The sequence below is a fragment of the Myotis brandtii genome, unplaced genomic scaffold (assembly GCF_000412655.1).
Source record: "Myotis brandtii unplaced genomic scaffold, ASM41265v1 scaffold84, whole genome shotgun sequence".
Classification (NCBI taxonomy): domain Eukaryota; kingdom Metazoa; phylum Chordata; class Mammalia; order Chiroptera; family Vespertilionidae; genus Myotis; species Myotis brandtii.
The window spans coordinates 9,942,326-9,958,864 of NW_005371410.1; the positions used below are offsets into that span (position 1 = coordinate 9,942,326).

The 16,539-nt window shown below is 35.7% G+C and overlaps 1 protein-coding gene and 1 long non-coding RNA gene across 6 annotated transcripts in view; one reads left to right on the plus strand and one right to left on the minus strand.

The window, feature by feature from the left end:
- The window catches only part of CCDC88A (coiled-coil domain containing 88A), a 106,530-nt gene that overhangs the window by 74,137 nt on the left and 15,854 nt on the right, over nt 1-16,539 (plus strand). For all 5 annotated transcript variants that reach the window (XM_005884598.2, XM_005884601.2, XM_005884600.2 and 2 more), the window contains 8 exons: nt 2,246-2,410; nt 6,013-6,174; nt 6,513-6,790; nt 7,014-7,157; nt 8,542-8,728; nt 13,232-13,377; nt 13,696-13,788; nt 13,905-14,119. In XM_005884598.2, the coding sequence (XP_005884660.1) occupies nt 2,246-2,410; nt 6,013-6,174; nt 6,513-6,790; nt 7,014-7,157; nt 8,542-8,728; nt 13,232-13,377; nt 13,696-13,788; nt 13,905-14,119 (1,390 nt within the window). The remainder of the gene's footprint in view (nt 1-2,245; nt 2,411-6,012; nt 6,175-6,512; nt 6,791-7,013; nt 7,158-8,541; nt 8,729-13,231; nt 13,378-13,695; nt 13,789-13,904; nt 14,120-16,539) is intronic.
- LOC106724480 overlaps nt 1-16,539 on the minus strand; it is a 31,164-nt gene that overhangs the window by 10,748 nt on the left and 3,877 nt on the right. Inside the window, exon 2 of the long non-coding RNA XR_001360288.1 lies at nt 14,001-14,095. This is a non-coding gene — a long non-coding RNA (uncharacterized LOC106724480). The remainder of the gene's footprint in view (nt 1-14,000; nt 14,096-16,539) is intronic.

Here is a 16,539-nt window from a genome sequence, read left to right on the forward strand (position 1 = left end):
TCAGGCTGGCAGGGGAGTGGTTAGGGGCAATCAGGCAGGCAGGCAGGCGAGCGGTTGGGAGCCAGCAGTCCTGGATTGTGAGAGGGATGTCACAGATGGAGAGGGTGCAGGCTAGGCTGAGGGACACACCCCACCCCCTGCACAAATTTCGTGCACTGGGCCTCTAGTTAAATATAAAAGGTCTAGTACCTCAGGTAAAAGTCAGAGATTAATGGATTAGATAAAAAGGTAAATCCAGCCAAGACCGGTTTGGCTCAGTGGAGAGAGCGTCGGTCTGTGGACTGAAAAGTCCCCGGTTCGATTCCGGTCAAGGGCATGTACCTTGGTTGCGGGCACATCCCCAGTGGGAGGTGTGCAGGAGGCAGCTGGTTGATGTTTCTCATCAATGTTTCTGACTCTCTATCTCTCTCCCTTTCTCTCTGTAAAAAATCAATAAAAATATATTTTAAAAAAAAAGAAAAGAAAAAAAAAGGCAAATCCTACCTATGTGCTGCTGCTAAGAAACCTTGATGAAAAATCATATTTTATGTTTGTGTGAACATAAATTAGAGATTCTGATTAATGATACATAAGGTAAAGAAACCATTTTTGAAACTTAGTTGTAAGAATAATGGTCTAAAAATCAGAAGCTTTTTTAAAAAATATATATTTTATTGATTTTTTTACAGAGAGGAAGGGAGAGAGATAGAGAGTTAGAAACATCAATGAGAGAGAAACATCGATCAGCTGCCTCCTGCACACCCCCTACTGGGGATATGCCCGCAACCAAGGTACATGCCCTTGACCGGAATTGAACCTGGGACCCTTGAGTCCGCAGGCCGACACGCTCTATCCACTAAGCCAAACCAGTTAGGGCAGAAGCTTTTGAGTTTTATTCTCAGTTCTTCTTACTAATGGCTTATGTCTATAACCTTTCTAAGCCTAGGGGTGAAAAGACCTGTGGGAAATTAATGTAAAATAGGAGACTAGAAATGATGTCACCCATCTATGTTACTAGGGTGTTAAAAGTAAGGGGGAAGGGGGAGCTGAATCCCAGAACACCTATTAGATCACTTGCCAAGGTTTAAATTACATTCTATTTTGGCATCTTTTTCTTTAGTCTCACATCATTATTTTCTAACTCAATAGTAGCAAATTTTATTGTTGAATTATAAGCTTTCTTAAGGTTTCCATTAAATGTTGAATTATTTTAAATATTTATCCTTGCCTTAATATAAAGTTTAGGTTAATTTAGAAATTTATGATAAATGTCTCCTAGGATAAACTAGTGATTCAGGATAAGTATAACAATAATCATTTCAAATTGAAGAGAGCTATTTAAGTTAATCAGCAATTTTGGTAATGTAAGATGACCAAGTTGCTAGTTTTGAGTTGGCTCTCTTAAAGTAGGATCTGGTTGTAGTCATACCAGAAAACCTTGGTTTGCTCAGTCTTCATAAAATAAATTATAGTAATTATATGTGATAGATGAAGGTCTCAATAAAGAAATCATTAATTTATTTAACACAGCTCATTCTGGGCAACATATCCTTCATAAAAGGGCAAGTGTCTACATATAGATACTTCCTCAGTTTTAATTTAGATCTCTTTTTAAGAGGAATTAATACTGTGTCAGATCTTTAATTGTTGTTTACATGGGGATCTCTGAAATCTCTAAATCAGCTATAGATAGAGCTCTAAAACAGTTGCTATTATTAGCAGCACGTCTTGATCTTTAGCAACATTTTCATCATAAACAATAGGATATGAAATTAGAGAATATATTGTAGGAGCATTACAGATAAAAAAAAAAGTGTATTTGCCCTAGCTGGTTTGGCTCAGAGGTTAGAGTGTTGGCCCAAGGACTGAAGCGTGGTGGGTACAAGTCTGGTCAAGGGCACGTACATCAGTTGCAGGCTTAATCCCTGGCGCCGGTCAGGCACATGCAGGAGGCAACCAATCGAAGTATCTCTCTCTCATCAATGTTTCTCTCTCTTTCGCCCCCTCCCTTCCACTCTCTGTAAAAAGCAATGAAAAAAGATCCTCGGGTGAAGATTAACAAAAAGAAAAAAAAGAAGAGTATATTTAATATTTCTAAGAGGGAAGGATTTGTATTTTACAGAGCATAAATTGTGATTATGCTAATAATGATAATTATACATATTATTTACCATATTTTTTAATAAAGCGTGTCTCAAATTAATTGTAAGAAGCAGAATTGGGATGATTTATTTTCCCCATTAAAATATTTTAAATAAAATTTTAGGTGAAAAAGAATTACGAAGCCCTTAAACAGAGACAAGATGAGGAAAGGATGGTACAGAGCCCTCCTTCAGCTTCCAGTGAAGATAACAAATGGGAGCGAGAAAGTCAAGAAACAACCAGAGAGCTTCTGAAAGTTAAAGACAGACTGATTGAAGTAGAAAGAAATGTAAGTATTTTTAGTAGGAATAAAGGGTTTTTAGAAGTAATATATAACTAAGAAAGTGTATCTATTCTGGTTTTGTAGCTTTGTTCATTGTATACTTTCTTGACCGATTTGTTTTGTAATATGAATAAAGACTCAATTTACTTTTCTCCATCACCCTCACACAAGACCATCAGTAACCTTTATCAACTCCTCAAACCCATTTTCTTTCTCTCCATCTTTGCTGCTACCTCAGTTGCAGGCTCAAGGTAGCATCATCTGTCATCTGGACTATTAAAATATGCTCCTAACTGGACCTGCCTTTTCCATTTCTGGCCCAATCTAACCCATTCTCAACATAGTAGTCAGTTATTTTTTAAAACATAATCCAAACCATGTCACTTTCATACTTAAAATCTTCAATAGCTTCCCATTTTAATTAGAATAAAATCCAGATTCTTTACTGTGTCCTGTAAGGTCCTTCCTGACATTGTCCTGCCTGACCTTTACCGTACCACGTTCCTACCCACTCTGTTTATTACTCTGGAGATAATATTATCTGTTAATATCTGGAAAACACAAAACAGTGCCTGGCACATAATAAGTAACTTAGTTCTAGTCATATTGGCATTTTTCTTCTTGTTCCCACCTCAGGCCTGTCTGTTTGCCTCCCCTGCTGGCTTCCCTCAGAATTCATGTCTCAGGTCACATATCGCCTGCAAGATGTCTTCCTTGATCGCTTTCCTCAGTAAAGGAGCTGTCCCCAGCCTAAACTGTTCTTCACTGTCACACCACTGCCTTACTTAGCTTCCTCATAGCACTTTTCACTTATGAAATGACATTATTTTGTTCATTTATTTGTTCTCTACTGAAAAAAAGCTCCTGGAAAGCAGGTAGCTTGTCTTTCATTTTCTCCACTGCCTTCAGTATGTAGAATAATGCCTCTTATATAGCAGACACTTTGCTGAATGAGTTACGTATTTGACAACCAACAATAATTGAATGAATTCAACAAACATCCTACAAAGTTGAATAAGCCTTAGGAACTTGCATGCTAACAAGTAAAATAATTGTAGTTGTTATTGTTATTTAATATAACATGAATTAAAAGCTTTAAGCCATAAAGCCAAAAATTAATACTGATTTCTACTTTCTCATCCAAAAATAATTACTGTAAACATCTTTCCCAGAAAACTGTTTGTGATTTACCTATATATAGAAGTATATTTCTTTTACAGTTTTATACCTGTGAACTATTAAAATATGCTCCTAACTGGCCATTAATAATAGAATGTCTATTTTTAATTATTCAGTGATATATACATATGTACCTCTATCATTTAGATTAATAATTATACCTCAAACAATTTGGCTGGCATATAAAGTCAGCCAAATTGGCTGACTATAAGATAAATCTCTTTCCCATTGACTTCCTTTATAAATTTCCACTGGAGAAAAGTTGCTTGGTTGTTATACTTTAGCCATTTTAGATAATGGGTTTATAAAGATGGCTAGCCCTATATTAGACAGATAATTTTTGTGTCTCTGCCATTACATTTGCTAACTACATACTTTATTAGTGTAAATTTTTCCTGCTCTGAGATATTCTTTCTACTTAGCTATCTCATCTGTTCGTTACAGACTATAGGAATTTTTGTTATTTCTAGGATCATTAGAGCTTGTATATTTTGATTTCTAAAGAGCTGAACTACAACAGTACTTAACATATCCAAGGGAAAAATCGCTTAATTCTTTAGTGTGTCAGGATGGAATTCTAGGCCCTGGCTGTTTTTGCTCAGTGGATAGAGCATCGGCCTGCGGACTGAAGGGTCCCAGGTTCGATTCTGGTCGGGGCCACATGCCCGGGTTGTGGGCTCGATCCCCAGTAGTGGGCATGCATGAGGCAGCCAATCGATGATTCTCTCTCATTATTGATGTTTCTATCTTTCTCTCCTTCTCCCTTCCTCTCTGAAATCAATTTTTATCCTTTGTATTTGAACAAATGAACAAAATAAGTTCAGTATCAAAAACATCTTTGAAACATTTAGGTTCTTTATCTTTGATTTTTTATGGTATATGTGTGTTAAATCCTGACTTATCTTTTATACAGTGAGGTAGTGTATATAACATGAAACCCTATCGAGTGAATATTATTGTTGTCCCCTAAATATAGATAAGATAAAAATAATTTGTTGGGATTCAGTTGTACCTTTTTTGTTGTTGTTAATCCTCACCCAAGGATGGAGATATATATATTGATTTCAGAGGGGAAGGGAGAGGGAGAGAAAGAAACATCAATGATGAGAGAGAATCATTGATCGGCTGCCTCCTGTACGCCCCCAACTGGGGATCGAGCCTGCAACCAGGGCATGTGCCCTTTATCAGAATCGAACCCAGGACCTTTCAGTCACAGGCTGGCACTCTGTTCACTGAGCCAAACTGGTCAGGTCATCCAAGGATATTTTTCCATTGATTTTTTTAGAGAGGGAGAGACATAGAGAAACATCCATGTGAGAGAGACTCATCGATTGGTTGCTTCCCACATGGCCCCGGCCAGGGCTGGGGATTGAGCCTGCAACCAAAGTATATGCTCTTGACAGGAATCAAACCCAGGACCCTTCAGTCCGCTGTCTGATGCTCTATCCACAAACTGGCTAGAGCTCAGTTGTAACTTTTTATACATATTGCAATTATATGTAAATTCTGGTCTTTTATATATTAAAGATTTTAAATTTGGTTTTCTAGAGGATTAGTATTCTAAGTTTATACCTTTTGATGCTATGTTATTTATGGTATGTTATTTAGAAGTAATCCTGAAAATATAATATTCATGACAAACATTTTAATATCTAGAACATTAACTATGATTTGCACAGTAATTCAACCGTTTAACTATAAAACTGAATTATGGCCATATGTACTGGAAAAATTGAAAATGGTATGTTTTGTTTGGATTTGCTCTAGAAGTCCTATAGATGAAATAGAGCTATAGTGAGTGTTTTATACCATGAAAAATAATTACTAAAGAAAATATGTAATATCTGTTAGGTTTGTAGGCACTAAAATTTTTAAACAGATGATTAAGATTGTTTCTACTTCTCTTCCAAATATTTGTGTTTATAAAATACTTCGTTTTGCTGCTATCCTTGTGACCACCACATGTCTGTCTGTCTGTCTGTCTGTCTGTCTATCTATCTATCTATCTATCTATCTATATTTGCCTTTGGGCATTTAGAAAAGAAGCACTCCATTTACTAGAAACAGCCCCACTCATTCTGGACACACTGGGCACTTTTGAGCAGCATGAAAACCATACAACTGACAGTCACATTCTAGTTTTTTGTGTTAGTCAATATATTTAGAATGGAGTATTTTATTTTTCAGGTATTATAAAGCAGACAGACACAGATACAGTAGTCTATTAAGATTTTATCATTATTGCTTTCTTTTCTTAGATATCTGTTTATCATTTGGGATAGAGGGAATATTTTCTTTTCTCTTTTAAGATTATTAGGGTTATTTTTTATTATAATGGTAAAAAATACTTGTACAAAATTCCAGTATCTGTTAAATAGAAATAGTTTGATGTTGCTTTTATTTATAATATGTGTGTTTTCTTTATTAAGAATGCTACACTACAAGCAGAGAAGCAAGCACTGAAAACTCAACTGAAGCAACTTGAGACACAGAACAATAATTTGCAGGCTCAGATTCTTGCACTTCAGAGGCAGACAGTGTCATTACAAGAGCAGAATACTACTCTTCAAACACAGAATGCCAAGCTTCAGGTTGTAATGTAATATGTGGGGGATATGCAACCAAAATCTTGAATTATGCTATTAAAATAATTCAACCTAAAACATATATATGATATAGGTCCCCTAATATATATCATATATATATATATATATACTAGTAAATATATAATAACACCTACCAAAAATCAAAATTAAATGGTAACCTTGTTCTTTGGGACATGAAAATTCAAATTTTCTCAGTATAATGTGCATATATCTGCTTTGATTTATTTAGAACTTCATAAAGTTAATGTAATCTTATTAAAAAAACCCAAAAGAACAATATAAGCTATTTTCCTTATATCTGATAACAATATACATTCTTATAGGTTGAAAATTCCACACTTAATTCCCAAAGTACCTCTCTTATGAACCAGAATGCACAACTCCTAATCCAGCAGTCTTCCTTAGAAAATGAAAATGAATCTGTAATCAAAGAGCGGGAAGACCTGAAATCTCTCTATGATGCTCTGATCAAAGATCACGAAAAACTGGAACTTCTTCATGAACGGCAGGCTTCGGAGTATGAATCTCTCATTGCTAAACATGGAACTCTAAAGTCTGCCCACAAAAATCTTGAGGTGGAGCATAAAGACCTCGAAGATCGGTAATTTATTATATTTTCTGTGTTTTTAATTTAAAACCTATTTACTTTGGGTAATAAAGTAAATGTTGAGTTAAACACATCTAAGAGATTATGTAGGAAATTTATATAAATTTACATGTTTTGTGATACTGGCATGTAATAAATTACTCTTTTTTTTTTCATTTTAAAGTATTTTTCCCCTTGAGGAAATATTATAAACCAAATATCTAACTTTTTCCCCCAGTTATAATCAGTTACTAAAACAGAAAGGACAATTGGAAGATTTGGAAAAAACACTGAAAGTGGAACAGGAAAAAATGCTGCTTGAAAACAAAAACCATGAGACTGTAGCTGCAGAATACAAGAAACTTTGTGGTGAAAATGATAGGTAGGTAATAAATATTTACATATTTTAGTTTTGTATTATTATTCATTACATCTAAAGTGTATACTACCTCTTTGCAGTACCATCCATAAATTAGAATTTTAAAAACACTCCAGCAATAAGTAAATTACCAACAAAATCATGCAGCTAGTTATAGAATGGCTCAGACAAAAACCTAGATCTCCTTTTCTCTCTGTATTCAACTGATTAAGCTTTTTTATTTTAAACCCTCACCTGAGGATATGCTTAGAGAGAGGGAAAGAAGGAGAGAGGATGAGAGAGAGAGAGAGAGAGAGAGAGAGAGAGAAACATCTAGCAGTTGCCTTCTTTATGCTCCCCGACTGGGGAGCAAACCCACAGCCCAGGTATGTGCCCTGACTGGGAAGTGAACCAGCAACCTTTCAGTGCATAGGACGGAACTCTGCCAACTGAGCCATTCAGGTTGGGCCAAGTAACTTAAGTTTTTAAGCCATGTTACATAATGAAATTTTTGTACCTTGACAGCATTTGCATTCTTTATTAAGACAGAATGTAATGGACCTGATTCTTTATGTCTTTCTCTTTTTTTGCTAGTCTGGTCAATTCCTGTCTTTTGAAGTTGCAACAAGTGAGCAACCTTATGATTTTCTAGCTGATTTATTCATACTTTTATTTTATTTTTATTTTTTTTAAATATATTTTATTCTACTGGGGATGTGCCCGCAACCCAGGTACATGGCCTTGACCGGAATCGAATCCGGGACCTTTCAGTCCAGCTTTCAGTCCACAGGCTGACACTCTATCCACTGAGCCAGACCGGTTTCGGCCATACTTTTATTTTTAACAATCTTAGGTATTAATAGCCTCATATTGCCATGGAGCAATTTTTTTTTTTAACTTGAAGCCTTGGGAAAATCAAAACTTGCCACTGGTAATCAAGTTACTTCATAAGGGTACATTTTCAAGATTTTTAGAAACCTTTGAAAAGTTTAAACAGCTTAAACCAACCAAGCATGTCAAACCCATGGCCCGTGGGCCACATGCCTCATTTATTTGGCCCGTGTAGCCTTTGAGTTTGACATGCTTTGCCTAAACATTTTCACTGCACTTACATTGCCATAGCTGAAGTGCTAAAAGGCAGCACACAAAATTTTGCGTGTCTTTACATCTTCAACATATTTAAGTGCTGAGAGATTTCATTTCAAGGGAAAAAAGTACTCAATATTTTAAAAATCTAGTTTTTATGACATAGAAACTGATTCTTGATCAGTGTAGTAATTGGCAGAAGAATTCTTTATATTCTCTAAAGTATGTCTGAATGTGATTTACAGCATTTTCACATTATGTAAATGACAATGAAAGCTATTAAGAGAATTTGATTATATTCTATTATGATTTCTAATTATAGGTTGAATCATACATATAATCAGCTTTTAGAAGAAACTGAAGTTTTACAAACTGACCATAAAAACTTGAAAAGTCTTCTAAATAATTCCAAACTGGAACAAACAAGATTAGAAGCTGAATTTTCAAAGCTGAAGGAACAATACCAACAGTTGGACATTACATCCACCAAGCTAAATAACCAGTGTGAGGTGAGCTTTAACAAGTTTAATCACTGTCTCCCTTTCGTTAGGCATCCAGACACATCTAAAAACTAAACAGTGATATTATAGTGACCGGCAGTGTATATTTAGCGGGACGTTTCTAAAAGAATTGGTCAGGGATAATTGAAATTCATAAGTAATTCAAAAAACTTCCTTTATTATTAATTTCAATTTTTTTGTTTAAACTTATATGTTCAGGTACTTTTACTATATATAAAACCATTTTTACTATTATAAAAAATGTTACTGGCCACCTGGCATGTACTAGTAAACTAAATAGGTAAAACTCTCTCCCCCTGTGTAGTTTATATTCTGGTGGAAGGAAACAGACAATAAACATAATAAGTAAGTGAAATACATAGTGTTTCAGTGTTTTGTTACATATGGCTGCATAGCAAATTACCCCAAAACTTAGTGGTATAAAACAATTATTTATTATGCTCACAGATTCTGTGGGTGGGAATTTGGACAGGTACAGGGAGCCAGTTTGCCTCTGCTCCACTTGCCCCTGGGCCCGCGGCGGGAAGATGGAAAGGCTGGTGGTGGATGCTGGCTATCAGCTGGAGGGAGGTATCAGTTTCCTCCCTGTGTGATCTCTTCCCATGGGCGGTTATTGGCTTTCTCACAACATGGTCAGAACCAGACGAAAACCATCTTTGTTTTAATGATCAAGCCTCAGAAGTCATGGAGCATCATTTCCCCTGCATTCTATTCATTGAGGCATCTAAGTCCTGTCCAGATTCAAGGGGAAGAGAAATAGACTCAGCCTCTTGATGGAGAAAAGCAATGTTCTGGAAAAGCACATGGACTAAAAATACTGGTGTAACCATTTTGAAAATTAGCCTGCAACATATGGTATGTTAGCAAGTGATAAATTATGTGCAAGTACAAATGGAGTAGGGTAAAGGGGGGTAAGGACTGCCAGGGAGCGGGGTAAGGGAGTGCAGATGGAAATTTTAACTAGGCATCATTGAACAAAGATTTGAAGGAGATTAGGGTGTTATTATGTGGATATCTGGGAAAAGATATTCCAGGCAAACAGCCAATACACTGACCCTAAGACCAGGGGAATCCTGGTGTGTTTGAGGAACACTCAAGGAGGCCCATGTAGCTGGAATGGAATGAGCAAAGGGGAGAGTGGTAGGAGTGAGATCAGAGATCTGCGTGCGCCAGACATGTTGCCTTATAGGCCATTGTGAAAACAAGCAAACAACTTTGACTTTTATTCTGAATAAAATTAGGAGCCATTGGAGGGTTTTAAATAGAAATGACATTATGCCTATGTATACAGTTTTATTCTTAACGTAATTTCATGGCTCTTACAATGGTTGGATAAAGTGCTAAATGTTTTGAAATATAAAAATGATACTGAAAGTCTTAGATCACCCTTAAATTTTATGGTTGGTACCTAAATAATTAGTTTGAATATAGCTTAACACCTGAATTTCATGGAACTTTTAGGGAACCAGCACTTAAGCAAACCCTTAAATAGAGTTAGGAATAGACTGTATAAGAAAAGTAATACCTAAAAGCTTTTTGTATTAAATTATAAACCAATAGAAGGAAAAATTAGTTTGAAAGCATATACAGGGTGGAGCAAAAGTAGGTTTTCAGTTGTGCATATGGAAAATTAGTATAATAATTAGTAAATAATAATATAAGAATAAACTTACGTACTTACAACTATAAACCTACTTTGCCCCACACTGTACATTTAAATACTCAAAGCTTACAATGTATAGAACATTCATTCTGCCTGTGATTTATAAAAGTCTTAAGTAAAATATGATTGGGGTAATGGACTTACAAAATGGTGGAGGAGCATGAAGAATTAACTCCCCAAGAAACAAAATTCGACAGAACTGTCAAAAGTTATTCTTTTAGTACTGTGGAACTCACGCAGAAGCAAACAACACATTGAGAAGTATTTATTAAAAACTGCTCAACTTTGGGTAGGAGCTATAGTTGTCTGAGGCAATGTGACTTCTCCCATTCTCATTCCCTCTTCCTCTTCTAGTTTCAGTACCCGGTAGTTCTGCCTGGGTGCAGGGCAATCCATGAAAAGCAGCACCTTTGCTACTGGAGGGGACTGGCTTGATTTGAGCAGAGCACAGAAAAGCCCCAGGCCCAGGAGCGCTGTCAAAGGCCAACTCTCAGATAGCCTGAGGTTGGAATATTGGTTGGGACAAAGTAACAGATCAGCAAACTCGTCATAAGTTTTACTGTGAGATCCAAGCAATGAGACAGTCAGCCATAGTGGGTCTTGATAATGTCCCACATGTCACTAGTGGTCTGGAAGGCTGCCTAGGAGAGACCAGAAAAGTCCTTTGCTACCTGCTTAACCCTGGCTGATTGTCCCAACTTCAGATGTTAACCCTTGGCTATGGGCTAAGTCACATAACGTAATTTGGAGACAGTGAAAAAATGAATCTGTATCTTTGTGGGAAGGGATAGTGACTGGAAGAGAGCACAATGAGTGTTTTTGGAATATAATTAATTTGCTGCTTCTTGCTAGGGGTGCTGGTTTCACACATGTTCACTTTGAAGATTTTTTAAAATTGATTTTGAGAGAGAGAGAGAGAGAGAGAGAGACATCAATGCAAGAGCTGAACATATATCGGCTGCCCCATACACGCCCCCTACCAGGGACCATGCCTCAACCACCCTGGCATGTGCCCCAACTGGGAATCGAACCCGCAACCCTTTGTTGCACAGGACGACACCCAACCAACTGAGCTACACTGGCCAGGGCCATGTGTTTACTGTAATGCTTCATTGAGCTTTATATACACTTAAAATTTTTTTTTCCTATATATATGTTTTAACCAATGTTGGTTGACATGATAATGCTGTATAACAATAATAATGGAGAGTTAACATTTATTTTTGCTCATGAGTCTATGGGTCAGTTGAGCAGATGTGCTGATCCATGAATTGCTGTGTAGGCCAAGATCAGTTGATCATAGTCGGGCTTGCTTCTGCATCTGCGGGTATCTGGCATGTACTCTGAAGGCTGGCTGGTGTAGGGGGGTCCCAGCTAGCATAACTTCACTGTTTACTCAGTCTCTCATCCTCCAGCAGGCACATAAGCCTCTTGAGGTCTGGGCTTGGAACTGTCACACAATCACTTCCATCTCCTTCTCTTGGCCAAAGGCATTCCAAATACGAGAAGAGAGAAAATAGATTCCTTTTTTTGATGGGAAGAGTGAGAAGTCACATTGTAAGAGGATATACGTATAGGGAGGAGGATAACTGGATTCAATTTTGCAATGAATCTGCCACATGTTATATTTCAATTTAATAATATATAGATAAATGAAAGAAACTTAGCACAATATTGGCAGTTGTTAGATCTAGATGACTGTTTATGGATATTCATAAATAGCTTTTCTATAGGTTTTATTTATTGATTTGAGAGAGAAGAAGGGAAGAGAGAGAGACACACACACACACACACACAGACATCGATTTGTCCCACTTATTTATGCATTCATTGGTTGATTCTTGTATGTGCCCTGACCAGGATCGAACCTGCAACCTTGGCATGTCGAGATGATGTTCTAATCAACTGACCTATCCAGCTAGGGCCTTGAGAATTTTTTACATGTTTGTTTTCTTTATCTTATTTTTTTGGAGGAAAGATTATTGTTGGCATATATTTTTAAAAAAATACATATCTCTGGGTCTACTCCCGATCTGCTGAATTCAAATGCTAGCACCCAGAAATCTACATTTTAAAAAATACACTTTATAAGTGATGTTAAATTTTGAGAATCACTACTGTGGGCTTTCTGATTTCTATTGGAACCACTGGCCCAACTAAAGCATATTTCCTTCCAATTTCCATTAAGAAAAAGCAGCCCAATGCTGCTGGTAGCCCAACTACGAGTAACATGAGCTAGCAATACCAATCATTGACAAGATTACCTGCCTCCTTTGTTCAAGCCACAAAAAGTATATAGCAACTTATAAGGTTCCTTGAAAACAGTGGTTGAAGGAAGAAGGAGGTTTATTAAGTATCTGTTGGGTGCCATAGGCATGACACCAGGTACTTTACATGTATTATTTAATCTTTGCAAAAATCTTACAGGATGGGATTATCCTCATTTTATAGATGAGGTCATTGAAGCTCAGAGAATTAACTAACTTGTTCAGTGTTTCATAGCTACTTAAAAGGCCAGAGATTTGAATCTAGCTTTCAGAATATAAGTTAAACAATTTTTAAGAAAGCAGTGTTTTTGGAACTAACTAATTTATGATAAGCCCAATGTTTGTGAGAATTATGAAAACATAGATGTATAGCACATAACCCAGTTCTTTAGCTGTCATTATTACTAAACTAATCACTCACATTCTGACCAAAGTGTGACCATCTAATTGTTCAAATAGCAGGAGATAGAAATCTGTGAAGTACTCTATTTTTCAGATGTTTTGGGTGATTTATGTTAAATGTAAATGTTGATATTTTAAAAAATAACTGTGTTTCAACAGTTGCTAAGCCAACTTAAAGGAAATTTAGAAGAAGAAAATCGGCATCTACTAGATCAAATCCAGACATTAATGCTGCAGAACAGAACACTGTTGGAGCAGAATATGGAAAGCAAGGATCTTTTTCATGTTGAACAAAGACAGTACATGTAGGTACCAAATAATTTTGCATTGTGAAATATTAGTTATGATTTTATAATTGCAATTTCTGGTGGCAGAGAAAACAATCTAATTTTTTTTGGCTTGCAACATTATTTCAACATATATTTTTGAATGCTTATGTCTCAGGTTCTATGCTGATAACTAGAAATACTAACATGAAAACATGGGTACTGCTCTTAAGGAACTAGTAATATAACGCGAGAAATACAAATAATTGCCATAATGGAGGTATGTGTAGGAGGCCATAGAAATATAACTGTACAAAATATGATGTATGTTCTAAAATTTAATTTTTATTTCTATAGTGATAAGTTAAATGAATTAAGACGACAAAAGGAGAAATTAGAAGAGAAAATTATGGATCAATACAAATTTTATGAGCCATCTCCTCCTAGAAGGTACTATTAACCAAGATTTACTCATTTTTATTCTGAAAAAATAACAGAATATTTTAAACTTCTAATTTTGTGGATTTATTTTAGACTAATAAGAACTTTTTAAATTATTCTATCAGGAGAGGCAACTGGATTACTCTAAAAATGAGAAAATTGATAAAGTCTAAGAAAGATATTAATCGGGAACGTCAGAAATCTCTAACATTAACACCTACCCGCTCCGACTCCGGTGAAGGATTTCTTCAACTCCCCCATCAAGATAGTCAAGATAGTTCTTCCGTGGGTTCAAACTCCTTAGAAGATGGCCAAACTTTGGGGACCAAGAAAAGCAGCAGTGAGTGCTTAAACTCTTTAAACATTTGTTATGTCTAGTATTGATTTAGAATCCTTTCTAAAAGATTTTTTTAAAATAACTTCAACACTCCTTTGAGATAATAGTCTTAATTAATGCATTTCTTTTTAACTCTATATAATTATAAAATTCATTACATACTACAATAATACATAACTACATGATTTTCTGTATTGTGTGTGTAAAGATATTCCATACACAGGGATACCAGCATTTGGCCAGGGAGGTAAAACAGTGTAGAAAGAACATTGAAATAAGAGCCAGAAACCTCTGCCATTTGCTAGTTCTGTTAATATGGGCAAGTGTTTCACCTTTGGGTCATACTTACCAGGGTGATTATGAGGAGCAAGTGAGAAATATTTATAAGAGCTCATTTTCATAATTAGAATAGAATAAGTCATTTTATAATGAGGTTTTACTCATACTTTTGTATCAAATTGGAACAAAGTTACACTGGGCAAAGCAAAGAAATAGGTATAAATTTGAAGAGAATGCTATTTAAAGATTTAGAAATAATTGATAGTTATGAAAAGTATTGAGTGACTGATAAAGGATTGGTTAAAATAGGGGAGGAGATATAAATTTGTGTATAAACTTGTGATTTAATATTTTTTGTCTTTTTGTTAATCCTCACCCGAGGATATTTTTCCATTGATCTTTTAGAGAGAGTGGAAGAGAGAAATACAGAAAGAAACATAGATGTGAGAGATGCATATTGATTGGTTGCCTCCTGTATGTGCCCTTGACCAGAATCGAACCCGGGACCCTTCGATCTGCAGGCCGACACTCTATTCACTGAACCGAACCAGCTAAGGCTGATTTATTATTTTTAAATACAAATACAGAAGTTCACATCATAATGTGCCCTATATAATTCATAATCTTTTCATTTCATTACTAGTGTGCTTAGCTAAACAGGAAGAACAGAGTAAACGGCTAAAGAAGTGCATTTTAAGAGAAAGAGAAAAGAATCCAATCCTGGGCCCTTAGAAGATGTCCAAGAAGTTGACTATCAGTATTCTTATAAAATATAGTATTTTCTTATAAAAATTGAGTATACTTCGAATCTACTCAATCACCAGAGTCATTAAATTTTCAGTATTCTTATAAAATATAGTATTTTCTTATAAAAATTGAGTATACTATAGCAGGCAAAAACAGCTACTACTTCCCTTAGAGGTAGACACTCCATATGGGTAACTTTCAAAAAACTATAGACAGTGTTTTGGCCTTGGGAATTACCTTTGAAAGGCAGTATTTTCAGGTGTAGGAGATTGGACATTCATTATAGGGTATATTTTAGAATGCAACTGTAGCACCTAAGAACTAGAATCCATAATCAAGCAGCAAATCATATACATACATATGTACATATTCATGCATACACACACGTGTGTGTGTATTTATATAGTAGGCTCAAGAAATTTGTTTAATTCTGTGTCCCCACATAAGAATATTATTACCTGGGTCTTTTGCTATCTAGTCTTTTCACCCAAATCTGCATGAAACGTCTGAGTATTGTAGAAAGATCATCAAGTTTTCTTCAAATGTTTCCAGATAATTTACTTTTATCTCTATCTTTAGATATAAAAATCTGACATTTTGTTAAATGAGAAATGGTAGTAGATATACTTAATTTTTTTAATTAAAGGAAGATATTTCAATTCAGATATGAGAGCCTACACAAGAAAGGCATGACAGTCTTTTCTGAGACCATCTTGTTTGTTTTAAGTACAGGATGGGGCAAAAGTAAGTTTACAGTTGTATGAGTTTATTCTTGTATTATTATTTTTATTGTATATTTTCCATGCAAACAACTGTAAACTTATTTTTGTCCTACCCGTCATTCCTTCATACTCTCTGCTGAAACCTTCAAAATAAGAATCAAAAGGAAGTAATATTCTCTTTTCCTGCAATTGTTCAGTTTTAGAATTTTTTTAAAAATACATTTTTATTGATTCTTTTTTACAGAGAGGAAGGGAGAGGGATAGTTAGAAACATCGATGAGAGAGAAACATTGATCAACTGCCTCCTGCACACCTCCTACTGGGGATGTGCCCACAACCAAGGTACATGCCCTCAACCGGAATCGAAACCGGGACCTTTCAGTCTGCAGGCCGACGCTCTATCCAGTGAGCCAAACCAGTCAGGGCTCGAATTTTTTAAATAAACACAAAATCCAACAATGCTAATGTTCCCTTAATTTCAGTATGGTTTTGGGGGGGAAAAACGTTGTGTATCTAAAAACTAATTGCCATAACAAAGATCACATTCTACCACTGGCAAATTTGAAACTCCTGTGGTCCTCTCCCTTTTGTAAGAGTGTCAGTTAAGCAGTCTTTGGAAAACAGTTGAAACAGAAAAAGAACGTAAAGACAACATGTGCATGTTGCAACCATTCA